Consider the following 15,283-nt stretch of genomic DNA (forward strand, 5'->3'; position numbering starts at 1 on the left):
CGGCCCTGGTCGACCGCGGTTCTTTTGTTGCCGATAGTCATCGTCCGGCGAGTACAACGTGCGGTCCTTCCGCCTATGCCTACAGGTTCTATGTGTTTAAACTTCGTGCTGCTGCACTGCTACCTTAAAGGTCGCCCGTAATGGATTCAGGGCTACCGACAGGAACTCAAACGTATGGCCGTCTTGAGCGACATCGTAGCGCTCAGAGTTTTTAAAATGATTAATATGTAGCCAGCGACGCTTCGGACTTCGGAGGCCAAAGGACGCCTGGTAAGCAGCAGAGAGCTCGTTGTGAAGAACTTACGCTGCGTCATATTTCACCCAAGTACAACCGAGGTACGCGTGCGTTTGCACGGATGCATTTTCACGTTCACGACGACACCGTGCGTAGACTTTTAGAGCCCTACGGCAAGGTGATTGAGGTCGGCCGGGAGATGTGGCAAGTCGATTGTTTCCAAGGAACCAATTCAACGACGCATTTTGTTTCCATGACGCTAAAGAGCGGCCTCACCCCTGACGATATGCTTCACCATCTGCTGCTTCATGTCGCGAACACCCTTATTGTCATACCAGGCAGAATGACCGCATGCCTGCAATGCAAGCGCGCAGGGGCATATCAGACGGGAGTGTCGCACGCCAAAGTGTTGGCACTGCTTTCGCTTCTTCCACGACAAAGAGTGCATGAAGACGTACACCGGCGTCAACGGAGTCCAATCGCTGGAGGAGCATAGGGCGTTAACGATGGACACTGAAGGGGCCGAGAAATCTGCGCGTGGTTTGGAGTTGGACGCCCCACCATCTACAGAGCAACAAGGGAAGCATGCCGGAGATGGCGGTTCCGGGGAAGGCGCAGTGGGGAGAAGAAAAATACAAGTTAGCCCCTCAGGTTCCGGGGCCTGTTTGCGCTCTGCTCCGACATAGGTTGAGGGCTCCAAGACCGCAGCCACTGCGCGTCCTTCGACGGCCGAATAAAAGACCTCCGAGCGCCACGACGACATGGACGAAACCACCCAGTGAACCAAGCGTGGCCTCGAGGATACGCCCCCGACCTCCGACACGACGCTCAACCGTAACTCTTTAAGGGAGTTCGAGAAGAACGAGCGGGGCCGTTTCAAGGTGGTGCTGAACGCACTCCCGGAAGACAGGCAGCGCTGCGACTCCGAGTAAGACGGCAACGCCTGGTTTCCAGAACTGGTGGAAGAGCGACAAGGTAAGCGCGGCATCATAGACTTTATGGTTCGTACTCTCAAATCGGTCGTTTCGGGTGCAACGCTAAACGCTTTAGGTTTTAAGAGGCGCCACAAAAAATACCAGGTGTAGCACCTGTTGCAGGTACAGAAACCCAATTTCTTACGGCATTGCAGGAAACCAAGTAGGCGGAGGAGGCGCAGGTTTCTAGCGGAGTACAGCCTTTTTTATACTCACGTGATGTTTGTGTCACCCCAACTCTCGGGGTCTCGGGAGGCTTTTTTATTTTTTATTTGAAGAAGTCGTAGCCCTCGCCGGAGTTGGCCGTTACAACCGACACGGAGACGTTTTATTATGTACGATTTTGTTTTTTTCGACAGTCCCCTTGCGGCTTATCTACATATACGCCTCCAGTGCGGTGAAAGACTGTTTCCTTTTTTTCTGGCTTAGGTCGATTTGTAGACTGTGATAGAATAATCGTGCTGTGTGGTGATTTTATTTGTGTTGTCCGAGCGATTGATAGAGCGCCTATCAGGCAACGCACCGATAGGGATATTACCGTCCTCAGCAATTTGCTCGAGGACTTCGACTTGATAGACACTGGAACCGTGCGGAATGAAACCTCCCAGACGAATTTCACACATTTCTAGGCTTCATCGCATGCGTGGCTAGAGAGATTTTACGTTTCGGCAACGCTGGCAACCTTGCCAACAGAATATCGGGTCATACCGTTTTTTTTTAGATCACTGCTTTGTGTCGACAACGATTGGTGGAAGAACGCTGCCTAGGGCACACTTTGATTGGAAACTTTGGAAACGTAATACCAAGCTTCTTAGCGATATCTATTTTTCTTGTTGGGGGGGAGGGGGGTAGAGGGGGAGGGGGGAGGTGATAACATTTTAAAACCATGCCTTCAGGGACAGGGAAAAGACATTTTTGATATCTTGAAAACAGTCAGGAAGGGAGTTAGGATTCTCGTGACTGAAAGGTCGTCTGTTTTAGCTTACGAGGAGCGCGGTGCCGAACGCACTTTAAGCGTCAATTTTTAGGGGCTGTTGAGAGCGGAGCGCCAAACACCCGGAGTGGCTCTCGAGGACTTGAGAAGTGTTAACGATCGACTTTATCTACAGCATCATGAGCGTTACCGGGGAGCCATTGATTGTGTTCGGTCAGAGAAGTACCTGCTGGGAGAGCAGCCGACCAAGAGAGGGTTAGTCGCCGAGAAACTACACGCTCTGCGCGGCGAAATTGGCGAAATTGAGCAGAACGGCGTGAGCAGCACGGACCGGAGTATTATTAAGCAAGTGTTTGTTACCATTTATCAAACGCTTTTTTATTCCCACGTGTAGGGGAGGAAGGACCTAGAGTGCGGGAACCTTCTCGAACACCTACCGGAGCTGGTGGAAGAGGAAGAGGACAGCCTTTCGCAGTCAAGCACCTTAAGGATTTTGAAAAAGCAATCGACAATTTTAGAAATTCCAAAACGCAATTACCCTATATATACTTTAAACGCCGAGTTCTATAGCAAATAGAAGTGCACAGCGTCTGGGATTTTATTTATCTTTTTTTTTTTTGCATCATAACAGAAACCGTTGCCGCCGTTTTTCATGTGATCATATACTGTCCTCATTCCTAAAAGTGACGACGCCGAGAAAGTACGTTAAGTCACGGGGCTTCGCCCAATCACCTTGTGTAATGTTGACCACACAATTTTGGTGAAAATTCTATCGCGGCGGTTTCAGAGAGTGGCCTGCCAGTTTATTGACCCCACCAAACGTGCGGCATTAAAGACATGTCTATTACAACTAATGTTCATGTAGCTCGCAGTATTCTCGAGGCATGCGATGGTGGTGTGGGCAAAATTGCCATGCTACAATTGCACCTAGACAAGACTTTTGATCGTGTTAAGCACGACGTTCTTTTTGGTGTTTTGGAACGTGTCAACGTGGGTAATGTCACTTTTGAAGGAGCCAAAATGTCCTATCAGGGATATACCACGAGAGTTATTGTCAACAAAGAATTGACCTAACCTATCCATGTTCGGACGTCAGTAAGAGAGGGTTGTACTAGGTCGCCACTATTTTTTTGTACAGATTTATATTTTTTTTGGCACCCTGAATGGCAAGGAATGTCGGGGCGTCGGTCTGAAAAAGGAAGACGCTAAAGTTATTAGTTACGCGGATGACAATGCAGAATTTTGTACCGACAAGCAAAGCGTCAGTGCCGTGTTTTCCTTTAGCGAAAACATTTCGTGAAGCTACTGGTGCTGCTACAAAATGGAGCAAGTGCAACAGGTTTTGGCACGGCGCGTGGGCCACAACGCCTTCTGTGTTTGAGAGCATATGTTGGGACTGTGTGCCTGGCATGTACCTCGGCGTGTCATTCAACTGTTATCGAGTAAACAAAACCTATTAATCGGTTATCGCAACCGACCTGAGCAGGCGCGTTTCTCGCTAGAAGAGGTCTATTGTTGCCAGAGGGACGTTTAGTAAGGTTTTTCTTGTATCGAAGCTCTGGTATGTTTTGCAAACGATACATTGTGCACGGATAAATATACAGACCTTTCACCAAGTTTTTGCCACTTTTATCTGGAGATCAAGTGTCGAGCCGATGGGGCGAAATTCTCTGTTTCTCCAAGTATGGGGCGGAGGATTGGGGCTATAGCATTTGTTTGTCAGTGTCACAAAATCCGGCTATGTTACGTTATTCATGTCACAAAATCCGACTGTGTACGTTATCCATTCTCCCGGGCCAGACGCGTCCTTCCAAGAAATTCGCGGGGAGTGAGGTCTGGGACCCAGCTCCCCCGAAAACGAAGCGATGCTCCCTTTGGGGGAGGATGAAGGGACGAGCGGGCCAGCGCCCTGGGGTTTCTTTTTGTTTTGTTTTCCACGCCTGCGTGCTGGAATGCGGGGGCCCGTCCAGGGGGACTCTTTGGGGCAAAGGCGAGCAGTGTGAGCGGGAAACTCGGAAGCAACAGGCGGGGAATCGAAGCGCCGAGTCCGTGGAGCTCAACGGTAGCGGGCCAGGTCCGGACTGGGGAAGACTTCGACGACGAAGTGTGTACGTGTGATTGTGTGGCCGCTTCAAGCCGCCCAACCCACCGTGGTACCACCGGGACCATTCCTTCCCCCTTCGGACAGCGCCTCGCAAGACCGGCACTCCCGGACACTGTGAGACGAGATTTCCCCTCCACTCGCACTTTCCTTTTTATAGTAATTAAGGAAGCGGTATTTCTGTACTTGGTTTTTATTCTCACGGGTGTCCGATTGTATTATTTGATAACATTTAAGCTCCGAAGTTATTTTTTTTTCCATGTTCGGGGAAGCTCCCGCGTAAGAGATGGTTACTGCATTGTATTGAGCGGTAGACTTTGGGTTTTGCCTAATTCGTTGTGCGTTGAGTGATTTATCTTCGCCGCCCGTGCACCGGCCGGGTGAAGTGCGTTCGAGTCCTGTTGTTTTCGCAGCTCGGCACTTGTTTACCTTTATTGTGTTTTCTTTTGTTTTGTTTGTAGTATTAAATTCGTTTCGTTGCAAAACTGTGGTCTCCCCTTCATTGGCAAGACTCCACCGAGGCGTGGACCTATCGCCTGGTCGGCAGTCCTTTGTGTTTAAACAGAGAATATCAGCAAACCTGTGACAAAACTGGCGTCCGCGGCAGGACATGGCTGACAATGGTGGAGACTTGCCTTTGGAGGGCTGCGAGTAGAAACCGCGTGATTTGAGGGAAGTGTGGTTCGGCAGTTCGCCCAGCGGCGAGCTTGGGTAGGCCAGACATGGAAATTGAAAAACTCGTGGCACTGGGAACCAAACTAGACCTCTCGGGAGCAGAACTAAAAAGGTGGATAGAGGAAGAGACCGCCAAGCAAAGAGAGGAGAGAGCCTTAGAGCGAGAAGCTACTAGGGAGGCTACCGAGCGGGAACAAGAGGCGGCGAAAGCAGCCGCCGAGAGGGAGCTCGAGATATTGAGGCTGAGGCTAGAGCTTGAGAACAAGAAGGAGGGGAACCGCTCATCCGGAGCAGGAACTGACCTCGAGGGTCATAGCGTTTTGAAATTGAATCCGAACAAGCTCCTACTCGCCTTCGACGAAAGGAAGGACGACCTCGACGCTTATATAAGAAGGTTTGAGGGAATTGCCTTAAGTCAAAAGTGGCCAGAAAGCCAATGGGCCACCGCCCTAAGCACGTGCCTCACGGGGGAAGCCCTTAGTGTGTATGGGCGATTGCCGCCCGTAGATGCCGCCGATTACGGCAAAGTGAAAGCCTCGCTGCTGAAGAGGTTCCGGTTCACCGTTGAAGGCTTTCGCGATAAATTCCGTGATGGGAAGCCAGTAGATGGAGAGACAGCCACTCAATACGCCGCCAGGCTTGGCCACTACTTCGACCGGTGGGTCGAGCTGGCCGCAGTGACCAAAGATTTTGAAGGTCTCCGAGAGCTGGTCATCAAAGAGCAGTTCTTAAAGGGTTGTCATCCAGCCCTGGCCATCTACCTGAAGGAAAGAAAACAGCCACATTTGGAAGGACTGTTGGAGATGGCCGACCAGTTTTTGGACGCGCAGGGTCACAGTAACCTGGGGAAAGCCGGGAAAGGCGAGGCCGAACCCTCAGCGAAGAAAAGTAGCGAGGGGGGCGGGCCTCCGCGGCCTGCTATGAGGTGCTACCTCTGTAATAAGACGGGGCACAAAGCTGCACAATGTCGTAGCCTGTACAACACCGGACAGGTGCCCACATGTCAAAGGTGTGGTAGGAAGGGACATAAGACGGAGGTCTGCCGGGGCCAGACAAAACCTCAGGCGTCAGGCATCTATATGCCCCGACAAGACAGAAAGGACGGAAACGTCACGGATGGGTTTTTAGAGCTGAAGGATGGGACGAAAATTCCGGTCGTCAACGCGGTAATGACCCCGCGTCATAAGTTCCTGGTCGAGGGAATGCCAGTCGTTGAGGGCACAATCGGACAGAAAAAGATAACGGTTCTGCGCGACACGGGTAGTAACACGGTCATCGTAAGACGAGGATTGGTCGACGACGGCCTCCTCACTGGAACCAAAAAGCCGGTGTATCTCGTGGATGGAACCGTGAAAATGCTTCCCGAGGCCCATATCCACGTTAAAACGCCCTACTTCAACGGAGGACTCAAAGCCCTGTGCATGGACGGGCCCCTGTACGACCTCGTGCTCGGCAATATTCCCGGCGCTAGAGAACCGGACGACCCCGCGACTGATGTAGGGGTGGGGGACGACCCGATACCGACGGAGCGAGTGCAGGAGGACCCGGCGGAACGTGACACACAGGAGAGCCAAGACGAGCCAGGACGCGAAACCCGGGCGGAAGTGGAAGATCCCTTAACTCCGGCGTGTGCCGTGGAAACCAGGACCCAGAGTAAGAAAAAACAAACTAGATTGAAAAAACTACACGTGCCTCAAATCGAAGGGCTGGCCACCGACACGCCGGGCTTTGCAAAGGAGCAGGAAGAGGATGACACCCTGCGCCCCTGCTTTAAGCGGATTGGGGAAAAGGCCAGGGGAAAGACGGCCACGATCACGTATACAACCGGAGAGGGGCAAGGGCTTCTTTATCGAGTATACCGGGAGCGGTCGGGGAGAGAGACGACCGAAAAACTGTGCTGCAGGTTGCCCATGAAAGCATTATGGCGGGACACCTGGGGCAGGCGAAGACGAAGAGCCGTATCCTGGAAGAGTTCTTCTGGCCGGGATTGGGCTCGGACGTACGGCGGTTCGTGCTATCGTGTGACGTGTGCCAGCGAACAACACCGAAAGGAAAGGTCCCTCGCGTCCCACTGGGTGGGAGCCCCTTAATAGATACCCCATTTCAGAGGGTTGCTATCGACATCGTGGGACCGATGGCTCCGGCATCGGGCCGAGGGAACCGGTACATACTGACAATGGTAGACTACGCGACTCGCTACCCGGACGCCGTGGCTTTGCCCAGCATCGAAACCGAAAGAGTGGCAGAGGCCCTGGTCGAGATGTTCGCGCGGGTCAGAATGCAACGAGAGATATTAAGCGACCGGGGCTCGAATTTCACTTCCGAGCTAATGAAAGAGATCAGCCGGCTCCTGTCGATAAGACAGTTGCACACGTCCCCCTACCACCCCATGGCGAATGGATTGGTGGAGAAGTTCAATGGAACACTTAAACTCATGCTCAAGCGAATGTGCTCCGAGAGACCCAAGGATTGGGACCGGTATTTGCCCGCATTGCTGTTTGCCTACCGGGAGGTGCCGCAGGCGAGCCTCGGCTTTTCGCCTTTTGAATTGTTGTACGGTCGCCACGTCCGGGGCCCGCTAGCCATTCTGAGAGAGGTGTGGACCAACGTCGAGCTCGACGCAGAGCTCCGGACCACCTATGAGCACGTGCTCGACCTCAGGAATCGCCTCGAGGAGACGTGCAAAATCGCCCACGAGGAACTCGCGAGGTCGGGAGCTCGTTACGCTCGATACTACAACCGGAAAGCCAAGGAGCGGACTTTCCAGCCGGGAGAGAAGGTGCTCCTACTGCTCCCCACGGACAACCACAAACTTCTGCTGCAGTGGAAGGGGCCCTTCCTCGTTACGAGAAAAACAGGAGAGGTCGACTACGAGATCCAGACCGCGACCGGCCTGAAATTGTTCCACGCTAACCTACTGAAGAAATACGAGGAGCGGGGAATCGAGAAGGAAGACGAGCGACAGGCCTGCGCGGTTCTCTCACTGACGGAAACCGAAGACGACCAGCCGATCCCTCTACCAGCATTCCAGAGAGAGGAAGGCCCCGGAGACGCGAAAGTTTCATCGAAGCTTAGTGCTGAGCAAAAGTCGCAGCTCGACCGCGTAATGCGCAGCCATGAGAACATCTTCTCTGACGTTCCGGGAAAAACCACATGGATACAGTGCGAGTTGAAGCAGACTACAGATACCCCCATCTATGTGCGACAATACCCACTGCCATTTGCGACCCACACGAAGGTTGAGGAAGAGGTGCAAGAAATGCTCAGGCTCGGAATAATAGAAAAATCCAGCTCTGCGTACAACGCACCCGTCCTGCTCGTCAAGAAGCCGGACGAAACAAATCGGCTGTGCGTCGATTTCAGACGTCTAAACGGCGTCTTAGTTCCAGACTCCGAACCCATGCCACGAGTCGACGCCGTTTTCGCCGCCGTCGGAAACAAACGCTACTTCTCAAAGATGGATTTTGTGAAGGGCTACTGGCAGATCCCACTCAGCGACGATTCCCAGCCCAAGACCGCATTTTCGACGATTTCGGGACTGTACCATTTTCGGTACATGCCGTTTGGGGTCAAGACCGCTCCGGCGGTATTTGCCAAACTGATGCGGAAGGTGGTGGATGGAATCCCAGATGTGGCCCATTACTACGACGATGTGTTGGTGGCTACCGACAGCTGGGAGCAACACCTCACTGCACTGCTGACACTGTTTGGCCGTATCCAAGCAGCAGGGCTGACCATTCGCCCAACCAAGTGCGAGTTTGGGATGGAACAAATTGACTTCCTGGGTCACCGCATCGGAAAGGGACAGCTCGCCCCCCTCGGAAAGACGCTCGACAAAATCGAGAAGGCGAGTGCGCCGACCACCAAGCGCCAGGTGCGGGCGTTCCTCGGACTAACGGGATACTACCGGGATTTTATTCCCGACTACGCAATGATCAGTGGGCCGCTAACGGACCTCACGAAGAAAAAAGAAAGGAACCAGGTGGAGTGGAGGACCGCTCATCAGTCGGCGTTCGACGAGCTGAAAGAACGGATCGCAAATCCGCCGATCCTGAGACTCCCAGATTTTGGAAAAGACTTCGTCCTCAGGACCGATGCTTCCGACACAAGTCTCGGAGCTATGTTAATGCAGCAGCATGACAGCCGCTTACATCCGGTGGCTTACGCGAGCCGGAAGCTGCTTGCTCGTGAGGCCGCCTACAGCACCATCGAAAGGGAGTGCTTGGCATTGGTCTGGGGAGTGCAGAAATTCAGTCCATACCTTTACGGTAGGAAATTCCTCGTACAAACCGACCACCAGCCGCTGAAGTACATCAATCAGGCGAAGCATCTGAACAGTAGAGTGCTGAGGTGGAGCCTCCTCTTGCAGGAATTTCCTTTCACTATCGAACATATCAAGGGCAGCGAAAATGTGGGCGCTGATTTCCTAAGCCGCTTGTAAGTCCGCCTCACTAATGAGGCTTTGTTTTTTCTCTATTAAGCCAATATACGTATGTTATGTTTACTCCGTACTTCGTTTGTATCCTCCGAATATGAAAACTTCCCACTGTTGGAATGTGCGCGGCTTATCTCATATGGAGCGCAGTTTGGTTTGCTTAGTATATGTACTCTTGATTTTTATTTTTTTTTTGTGCGCTATTGTTAGCCGAGTTTTTGTGAAGAGTTAGTTTAAATATTCACGGGTGAATCTTCTTAAGTGAAGGGCAGTGTCACAAAATCCGGCTATGTTACGTTATTCATGTCACAAAATCCGACTGTGTACGTTATCCATTCTCCCGGGCCAGACGCGTCCTTCCAAGAAATTCGCGGGGAGTGAGGTCTGGGACCCAGCTCCCCCGAAAACGAAGCGATGCTCCCTTTGGGGGAGGATGAAGGGACGAGCGGGCCAGCGCCCTGGGGTTTCTTTTTGTTTTGTTTTCCACGCCTGCGTGCTGGAATGCGGGGGCCCGTCCAGGGGGACTCTTTGGGGCAAAGGCGAGCAGTGTGAGCGGGAAACTCGGAAGCAACAGGCGGGGAATCGAAGCGCCGAGTCCGTGGAGCTCAACGGTAGCGGGCCAGGTCCGGACTGGGGAAGACTTCGACGACGAAGTGTGTACGTGTGATTGTGTGGCCGCTTCAAGCCGCCCAACCCACCGTGGTACCACCGGGACCATTCCTTCCCCCTTCGGACAGCGCCTCGCAAGACCGGCACTCCCGGACACTGTGAGACGAGATTTCCCCTCCACTCGCACTTTCCTTTTTATAGTAATTAAGGAAGCGGTATTTCTGTACTTGGTTTTTATTCTCACGGGTGTCCGATTGTATTATTTGATAACATTTAAGCTCCGAAGTTATTTTTTTTTCCATGTTCGGGGAAGCTCCCGCGTAAGAGATGGTTACTGCATTGTATTGAGCGGTAGACTTTGGGTTTTGCCTAATTCGTTGTGCGTTGAGTGATTTATCTTCGCCGCCCGTGCACCGGCCGGGTGAAGTGCGTTCGAGTCCTGTTGTTTTCGCAGCTCGGCACTTGTTTACCTTTATTGTGTTTTCTTTTGTTTTGTTTGTAGTATTAAATTCGTTTCGTTGCAAAACTGTGGTCTCCCCTTCATTGGCAAGACTCCACCGAGGCGTGGACCTATCGCCTGGTCGGCAGTCCTTTGTGTTTAAACAGAGAATATCAGCAAACCTGTGACAAAACTGGCGTCCGCGGCAGGACATGGCTGACAATGGTGGAGACTTGCCTTTGGAGGGCTGCGAGTAGAAACCGCGTGATTTGAGGGAAGTGTGGTTCGGCAGTTCGCCCAGCGGCGAGCTTGGGTAGGCCAGACATGGAAATTGAAAAACTCGTGGCACTGGGAACCAAACTAGACCTCTCGGGAGCAGAACTAAAAAGGTGGATAGAGGAAGAGACCGCCAAGCAAAGAGAGGAGAGAGCCTTAGAGCGAGAAGCTACTAGGGAGGCTACCGAGCGGGAACAAGAGGCGGCGAAAGCAGCCGCCGAGAGGGAGCTCGAGATATTGAGGCTGAGGCTAGAGCTTGAGAACAAGAAGGAGGGGAACCGCTCATCCGGAGCAGGAACTGACCTCGAGGGTCATAGCGTTTTGAAATTGAATCCGAACAAGCTCCTACTCGCCTTCGACGAAAGGAAGGACGACCTCGACGCTTATATAAGAAGGTTTGAGGGAATTGCCTTAAGTCAAAAGTGGCCAGAAAGCCAATGGGCCACCGCCCTAAGCACGTGCCTCACGGGGGAAGCCCTTAGTGTGTATGGGCGATTGCCGCCCGTAGATGCCGCCGATTACGGCAAAGTGAAAGCCTCGCTGCTGAAGAGGTTCCGGTTCACCGTTGAAGGCTTTCGCGATAAATTCCGTGATGGGAAGCCAGTAGATGGAGAGACAGCCACTCAATACGCCGCCAGGCTTGGCCACTACTTCGACCGGTGGGTCGAGCTGGCCGCAGTGACCAAAGATTTTGAAGGTCTCCGAGAGCTGGTCATCAAAGAGCAGTTCTTAAAGGGTTGTCATCCAGCCCTGGCCATCTACCTGAAGGAAAGAAAACAGCCACATTTGGAAGGACTGTTGGAGATGGCCGACCAGTTTTTGGACGCGCAGGGTCACAGTAACCTGGGGAAAGCCGGGAAAGGCGAGGCCGAACCCTCAGCGAAGAAAAGTAGCGAGGGGGGCGGGCCTCCGCGGCCTGCTATGAGGTGCTACCTCTGTAATAAGACGGGGCACAAAGCTGCACAATGTCGTAGCCTGTACAACACCGGACAGGTGCCCACATGTCAAAGGTGTGGTAGGAAGGGACATAAGACGGACGTCTGCCGGGGCCAGACAAAACCTCAGGCGTCAGGCATCTATATGCCCCGACAAGACAGAAAGGACGGAAACGTCACGGATGGGTTTTTAGAGCTGAAGGATGGGACGAAAATTCCGGTCGTCAACGCGGTAATGACCCCGCGTCATAAGTTCCTGGTCGAGGGAATGCCAGTCGTTGAGGGCACAATCGGACAGAAAAAGATAACGGTTCTGCGCGACACGGGTAGTAACACGGTCATCGTAAGACGAGGATTGGTCGACGACGGCCTCCTCACTGGAACCAAAAAGCCGGTGTATCTCGTGGATGGAACCGTGAAAATGCTTCCCGAGGCCCATATCCACGTTAAAACGCCCTACTTCAACGGAGGACTCAAAGCCCTGTGCATGGACGGGCCCCTGTACGACCTCGTGCTCGGCAATATTCCCGGCGCTAGAGAACCGGACGACCCCGCGACTGATGTAGGGGTGGGGGACGACCCGATACCGACGGAGCGAGTGCAGGAGGACCCGGCGGAACGTGACACACAGGAGAGCCAAGACGAGCCAGGACGCGAAACCCGGGCGGAAGTGGAAGATCCCTTAACTCCGGCGTGTGCCGTGGAAACCAGGACCCAGAGTAAGAAAAAACAAACTAGATTGAAAAAACTACACGTGCCTCAAATCGAAGGGCTGGCCACCGACACGCCGGGCTTTGCAAAGGAGCAGGAAGAGGATGACACCCTGCGCCCCTGCTTTAAGCGGATTGGGGAAAAGGCCAGGGGAAAGACGGCCACGATCACGTATACAACCGGAGAGGGGCAAGGGCTTCTTTATCGAGTATACCGGGAGCGGTCGGGGAGAGAGACGCGCCAGCTCGTGGTGCCTCAGACCTACCGAAAAACTGTGCTGCAGGTTGCCCATGAAAGCATTATGGCGGGACACCTGGGGCAGGCGAAGACGAAGAGCCGTATCCTGGAAGAGTTCTTCTGGCCGGGATTGGGCTCGGACGTACGGCGGTTCGTGCTATCGTGTGACGTGTGCCAGCGAACAACACCGAAAGGAAAGGTCCCTCGCGTCCCACTGGGTGGGAGCCCCTTAATAGATACCCCATTTCAGAGGGTTGCTATCGACATCGTGGGACCGATGGCTCCGGCATCGGGCCGAGGGAACCGGTACATACTGACAATGGTAGACTACGCGACTCGCTACCCGGACGCCGTGGCTTTGCCCAGCATCGAAACCGAAAGAGTGGCAGAGGCCCTGGTCGAGATGTTCGCGCGGGTCAGAATGCCACGAGAGATATTAAGCGACCGGGGCTCGAATTTCACTTCCGAGCTAATGAAAGAGATCAGCCGGCTCCTGTCGATAAGACACTTGCACACGTCCCCCTACCACCCCATGGCGAATGGATTGGTGGAGAAGTTCAATGGAACACTTAAACTCATGCTCAAGCGAATGTGCTCCGAGAGACCCAAGGATTGGGACCGGTATTTGCCCGCATTGCTGTTTGCCTACCGGGAGGTGCCGCAGGCGAGCCTCGGCTTTTCGCCTTTTGAATTGTTGTACGGTCGCCACGTCCGGGGCCCGCTAGCCATTCTGAGAGAGGTGTGGACCAACGTCGAGCTCGACGCAGAGCTCCGGACCACCTATGAGCACGTGCTCGACCTCAGGAATCGCCTCGAGGAGACGTGCAAAATCGCCCACGAGGACCTCGCGAGGTCGGGAGCTCGTTACGCTCGATACTACAACCGGAAAGCCAAGGAGCGGACTTTCCAGCCGGGAGAGAAGGTGCTCCTACTGCTCCCCACGGACAACCACAAACTTCTGCTGCAGTGGAAGGGGCCCTTCCTCGTTACGAGAAAAACAGGAGAGGTCGACTACGAGATCCAGACCGCGACCGGCCTGAAATTGTTCCACGCTAACCTACTGAAGAAATACGAGGAGCGGGGAATCGAGAAGGAAGACGAGCGACAGGCCTGCGCGGTTCTCTCACTGACGGAAACCGAAGACGACCAGCCGATCCCTCTACCAGCATTCCAGAGAGAGGAAGGCCCCGGAGACGCGAAAGTTTCATCGAAGCTTAGTGCTGAGCAAAAGTCGCAGCTCGACCGCGTAATGCGCAGCCATGAGAACATCTTCTCTGACGTTCCGGGAAAAACCACATGGATACAGTGCGAGTTGAAGCAGACTACAGATACCCCCATCTATGTGCGACAATACCCACTGCCATTTGCGACCCACACGAAGGTTGAGGAAGAGGTGCAAGAAATGCTCAGGCTCGGAATAATAGAAAAATCCAGCTCTGCGTACAACGCACCCGTCCTGCTCGTCAAGAAGCCGGACGAAACAAATCGGCTGTGCGTCGATTTCAGACGTCTAAACGGCGTCTTAGTTCCAGACTCCGAACCCATGCCACGAGTCGACGCCGTTTTCGCCGCCGTCGGAAACAAACGCTACTTCTCAAAGATGGATTTTGTGAAGGGCTACTGGCAGATCCCACTCAGCGACGATTCCCAGCCCAAGACCGCATTTTCGACGATTTCGGGACTGTACCATTTTCGGTACATGCCGTTTGGGGTCAAGACCGCTCCGGCGGTATTTGCCAAACTGATGCGGAAGGTGGTGGATGGAATCCCAGATGTGGCCCATTACTACGACGATGTGTTGGTGGCTACCGACAGCTGGGAGCAACACCTCACTGCACTGCTGACACTGTTTGGCCGTATCCAAGCAGCAGGGCTGACCATTCGCCCAACCAAGTGCGAGTTTGGGATGGAACAAATTGACTTCCTGGGTCACCGCATCGGAAAGGGACAGCTCGCCCCCCTCGGAAAGACGCTCGACAAAATCGAGAAGGCGAGTGTGCCGACCACCAAGCGCCAGGTGCGGGCGTTCCTCGGACTAACGGGATACTACCGGGATTTTATTCCCGACTACGCAATGATCAGTGGGCCGCTAACGGACCTCACGAAGAAAAAAGAAAGGAACCAGGTGGAGTGGAGGACCGCTCATCAGTCGGCGTTCGACGAGCTGAAAGAACGGATCGCAAATCCGCCGATCCTGAGACTCCCAGATTTTGGAAAAGACTTCGTCCTCAGGACCGATGCTTCCGACACAAGTCTCGGAGCTATGTTAATGCAGCAGCATGACAGCCGCTTACATCCGGTGGCTTACGCGAGCCGGAAGCTGCTTGCTCGTGAGGCCGCCTACAGCACCATCGAAAGGGAGTGCTTGGCATTGGTCTGGGGAGTGCAGAAATTCAGTCCATACCTTTACGGTAGGAAATTCCTCGTACAAACCGACCACCAGCCGCTGAAGTACATCAATCAGGCGAAGCATCTGAACAGTAGAGTGCTGAGGTGGAGCCTCCTCTTGCAGGAATTTCCTTTCACTATCGAACATATCAAGGGCAGCGAAAATGTGGGCGCTGATTTCCTAAGCCGCTTGTAAGTCCGCCTCACTAATGAGGCTTTGTTTTTTCTCTATTAAGCCAATATACGTATGTTATGTTTACTCCGTACTTCGTTTGTATCCTCCGAATATGAAAACTTCCCACTGTTGGAATGTGCGCGGCTTATCTCATATGGA

At 53.3% G+C, this 15,283-nt stretch overlaps 2 protein-coding genes and 1 pseudogene across 2 annotated transcripts; all 3 read left to right on the plus strand.

Moving 5' to 3' along the window:
- The first annotated feature begins 741 nt into the window (after positions 1-741).
- On the plus strand, positions 742-1,292 carry LOC120840632 (annotated as a pseudogene).
- A 3,674-nt stretch (positions 1,293-4,966) lies between these two features.
- Positions 4,967-9,360, plus strand: LOC120845798. Its single transcript, XM_042293544.1, has 4 exons — positions 4,967-6,709; positions 6,823-6,918; positions 7,027-8,169; positions 9,289-9,360. The coding sequence occupies exons 1-4, from the start codon at positions 4,967-4,969 to the stop codon at positions 9,358-9,360; spliced, it is 3,054 nt and encodes a 1,017-aa protein (XP_042149478.1).
- Positions 9,361-10,726: 1,366 nt separating this feature from the next.
- Positions 10,727-15,145, plus strand: LOC121837747. The gene is made up of 2 exons (XM_042293545.1): positions 10,727-13,954; positions 15,074-15,145. The coding sequence occupies exons 1-2, from the start codon at positions 10,727-10,729 to the stop codon at positions 15,143-15,145; spliced, it is 3,300 nt and encodes a 1,099-aa protein (XP_042149479.1).
- The last annotated feature ends 138 nt before the right edge of the window (positions 15,146-15,283 follow it).

This window comes from Ixodes scapularis, unplaced genomic scaffold (genome assembly GCF_016920785.2).
Source record: "Ixodes scapularis isolate PalLabHiFi unplaced genomic scaffold, ASM1692078v2 PGA_scaffold4__175_contigs__length_147842914, whole genome shotgun sequence".
NCBI classification, from domain to species: Eukaryota; Metazoa; Arthropoda; class Arachnida; order Ixodida; family Ixodidae; genus Ixodes; species Ixodes scapularis.

Coding starts and splice junctions, on each gene's coding strand:
- LOC120845798 (XM_042293544.1), top strand. CDS start 4,967: ATGGAAATTGAAAAACTCGTGGCACTGGGAACCAAACTAGACCTCTCG. Junction 6,710..6,822: donor TTAAGCGGATTGGGGAAAAG/GCCAGGGGAAAG, acceptor ACTGTGCTGCAG/GTTGCCCATGAAAGCATTAT. Junction 8,170..9,288: donor ACACGAAGGTTGAGGAAGAG/GTGCAAGAAATG, acceptor CTCCTCTTGCAG/GAATTTCCTTTCACTATCGA.
- LOC121837747 (XM_042293545.1), top strand. CDS start 10,727: ATGGAAATTGAAAAACTCGTGGCACTGGGAACCAAACTAGACCTCTCG. Junction 13,955..15,073: donor ACACGAAGGTTGAGGAAGAG/GTGCAAGAAATG, acceptor CTCCTCTTGCAG/GAATTTCCTTTCACTATCGA.